This window comes from Panicum virgatum, chromosome 2K, assembly GCF_016808335.1.
Source record: "Panicum virgatum strain AP13 chromosome 2K, P.virgatum_v5, whole genome shotgun sequence".
In the NCBI taxonomy this organism is placed as follows: domain Eukaryota; kingdom Viridiplantae; phylum Streptophyta; class Magnoliopsida; order Poales; family Poaceae; genus Panicum; species Panicum virgatum.
The window spans coordinates 63,801,393-63,805,306 of NC_053137.1; the positions used below are offsets into that span (position 1 = coordinate 63,801,393).

At 43.6% G+C, this 3,914-nt stretch overlaps 1 protein-coding gene across 1 annotated transcript; it reads left to right on the top strand.

The window, feature by feature from the left end:
• The first annotated feature begins 264 nt into the window (after positions 1 to 264).
• LOC120696224 lies at positions 265 to 963 on the top strand. The gene has a single exon (XM_039979354.1). It carries the CDS (start codon positions 282 to 284, stop codon positions 711 to 713), a length of 432 nt encoding a protein of 143 aa, XP_039835288.1. The 5' UTR covers positions 265 to 281; the 3' UTR covers positions 714 to 963.
• Positions 964 to 3,914: the final 2,951 nt, after the last annotated feature.

Sequence of the window (3,914 nt, forward strand, 5' to 3'; positions counted from 1 at the left end):
GTGTAGACTCGGTACACAAGCTAGCTAGTCAACTGCGACCAAGCCGTTCGAACATCAACAATGCATGCGTGTATGGAAATGTTCGCAGCTTCAGCCATTTGATCCCTGCTAGTGTGCCGTCGATTGGCCAAAATTTCTTTCAAAGAAAATTGGTCACAAAATATTAGGCACGGTTCGACGACGTCAGATATTTTTGTGGAGGGAAGGAGTATTATATATATATATATATTTGTTTCCATTCAGAAACAGGGGGACAGAGAGAGAGAGAGCGAGAGAGAGAGATGGCAGGCGCTGGTGCCACGACGACCATCAGGAGCAGCTTGTTCCACGCGCAGCACCCGCTGAATCAATACCACTACGCCGAAGGATCGGCCTACCGCTGCGACGCGTGCGAGCTCAGGATCACCGGCATCGGCTTCCGCTGCGGCGAGTGCGACTTCGACATCCACGCGGCGTGCCTCGGCCTCCCCGTCTCCATCTCCTTGGCCAAGCACAGCCGCGAGCACGACCTCACGCTCACCCGCCTCAAGGCCAGCCGCTGGTGCGACGTCTGCAAGGAGACCTCCCATGCCGGGTGCTACATGTACCTCTGCGCGCCGTGCAACTACGACGTGCACCCGCGGTGGTGGCGGTGGGTCGTCGTGACTCGACGCCATACCAGACACGATCTGATGACGATATCTAAGAAAAACAAAGGTACAGTACGTAGCTAGCGTCGTCCTAGCTTCAAAGTTGTTCTCTGAAAAACGAAGCATGCATGTCCTGCGGATTCCATTATCTATCAGTATTACGTTCTGCCGCTGCTTTCTCCTATACATTTTCTTCGTCCTCCTTTGTTGTATGTATGCTCCTCTATAAGGGCCCCTGTAATATCTTTTGTTTGTTTTCTTTTTCTCAGCCGTGTACATCTAGCCGTACGTTGGCAATACTGTTAATAATAAGGCTTATGGTGATTGTTGTGTGCGAGTGCAATGGCTCTACTACAACCGACCGGATTCAACATTCCGTGCTTGTTTGATCCCGGCATGCACAAATTAATAAAGATATCACATGTTCACCGTGCACGTCGACGCGCTTGCCCGGCCGGCCGCCGCGAATGGCCGATCTTGTCGCCGCGCGCGTTTGCCGCGGATGGAACACCCGCGCGCTCCCCGCGCCGAGGTTGACCAGCACGGGGCCCCGCCACTCGCCGCGCACGGCCCCAGCGGCATCGTATCACCGCCCTGGTTGTGATCGATGGCATGCATGACCACCATGGCCAGCGTCAAGCGGAGACGACGCTTGACGCACCTTTTGCCATCCGACTTCATTTCCGCGAAAACTAAGGTGACGTCGCGTGCGTGTCGACAAAGATCGAATAGCAAGTTGCTGCTCGCACCCCAAACAAACGGCGGCGACTTGCTCGGGGAGAGCTAGCTTGCATGTCGGCAACGACGCGTTCGGCATCATACTTAGCGTGTTTCAATTTGGCCATCGTATTTTAAAAAATGCAAATTATGAACACTAAAGTCGTTTGACAATAATATCAATATGGTCATTACCTCTGCAGCCATATGTATTTGGATGACGCGGCGTCCAATGTGGAGTTCTTTTTACAAATCGCTCTATTTCGTAATCTCATTTGAGTTATTTGAGACATGTAAGCTGAAACAGAAAGCATTTAAATGTTAACCTGATAATACACTTGTCATCTAAATCAAGTACTGGTTTGACCTGCGCCCCCGCCGCCATCACAATGCTCCAATTCCATGGGCTGCTGAGCTTGATTCGAGAGCACTTCAATAGTTTGTGCATACACAAGCTTGAATTGTGCAAGTACGAGCTTATTATTTCTTAAAACTTGGAAGCTTATTATTTCTAGAAATATAAATACGACTTGTAGCTCAAAGATGAATCGTTTCACTATCAATCCCTTGGTCGTCAAAATTAACAAGTTTAACCTCTACTTTTTGCAGATTTAACTCAAATGAGATGGAGTAATTTGCAACAAAAAAAAAGAATCCCAAGTTGGACGCCACATCATCAAAATACGTATGGCTACAGAGGTAATGACCATATTGATATAAACTCAAACGTCTTTAGTGGCCGCAATTTGGACTCTTCAAAATACAATGGCCAAACTGAAACACGCTAACAAGTATATAATGGCTATTGATGCATTTTGCTCAACTCTTAATTAATATAACAAAGGACGACTGACCAAGTACAAGTCAATACTAGACATACGTATTGAATGGTTGGGTTGGAGTCATCTATCATCATCTCCAAAACCCCGAACCTCTGTTTCTTTCAAAGATACTTGTGGGCTAGCTTGTGGCAATTTTGCCTGTTCATATCATCATCTTAGTTAGTTATTGCAATATATAACTAAAATGCAATTCCTATCTGCTACCCGCAAATTAGTGACTCGATCTTGAAGCTAGGCTCGTGCTGCTGTACATGCAGTACTCTATGGCTCATTAGTCATCACTTCAGATTCAGATGGATGGCTTGCTGACTCGGTACACACACAGCTAGCTTGTCAACTGGAAGTCCACAGTTTATGCATGGAACGAAGGCATGGTATCAAGAGAACTTTTCTTGTTATTATTTTTTGTATTTTGAAGATGCAAAGATCAGTAAGGGAGATGCCCGATGAGAGAAACTCGATAATACCCCTCCCAAGCCCATCAAAAAAGTCTTTGATGTGTGGTTAATCATCTCCTAAACAGATCTGAGGCCTTGTTTGCTTATTTCTCTCTTTAAGTGGCTTCCCTCCATCAATTAATCCGGCTAATAACCTACAAAGCCTGTCAAGGAATTAATCCCCTCCAAATCCTCATAGAATTACAACTGACTTGTAATAAGGAAATTAATCCCTCTAGCCCAAACAAGTCCCAAATGGATTTGGTCAGACTCCTCGCTCTTTGGCGCTGCGACCAAGCATCAGATATCAAATTAAACCACTGGATCGGAGTGGTTCATGTGTCTGAAACCCTGTGTTTTCGAAAATTGGAAGCTTCGTGGCTTCAACAATTTTTCTAGCTAGTGGCCTAGTGGGATGTTAGTTAGGTCAGCAAATAGCAACGGCCGGTTCGACATCATACTCTTGCTCTTCAATTCATTGATCGCATGCATTGGCTACAATTAGTACGAGTCCACGCGGTCCTCCACTAATTTTCATCATGCATTGGCTACAATATATGAACTGAACAAACAATACAGTGGTTTGAACCAAACGCATTCCACTTGCCCTATGTCGTACAGCAATTTGGGTAACAGGTAGGCATTGATCGCGTGCGGCAATATATAATTAAGCGTAAGTATTAATTTGCTAAATACAAGTGAACTAGGCGTATAGCCCGCGCATTTGCGCGGCTAGTATTGAAAATTCAAAAATTTGCATGTCATTAGATTCTCAAAGGTTATACTGTTTTTTACCGTACATCATCATGTTTATTATTTTAAATTATGTCTTATTGTTGATTAAAATAATTCAACTATGATCTACCTATAATAACAATTTGATTTGTTGAGCTTTAATAATATTATGCAGATAATTATTCTTATTTTTACTTTATTTGATTGATCGTTGTTAGCTTTAGTTTTTTATTAATAGTATATATTTGTAACTGAAACATAGCTAAATGGCATTTATATTTAACTTTTCATAATGGCATTGGTGGGTGATTTTTAATTAGGCACAGGGGTATTTTAAGCTAATTTTTATCGTAATGGCAGTGGTGAGTAATTTTTATTTTTTTTCCGATTAACGTGGAAATTTCTAGACCTTGAGAGCGAACGTGGAGGCTCCGTTTGTTGGCCAAATAATAAGATAATAGATTGTTATAGAGACAATTAACTAAGATATTGGATACAATGTATATATACATTTGCATAAGAAGACTGTCCCCCCGCGTCTCGTTTGGTTTTTT

Bases quoted from the DNA above. Each gene is read 5' to 3' on its own strand.
- LOC120696224 (XM_039979354.1), top strand. From the start codon at position 282: ATGGCAGGCGCTGGTGCCACGACGACCATCAGGAGCAGCTTGTTCCAC.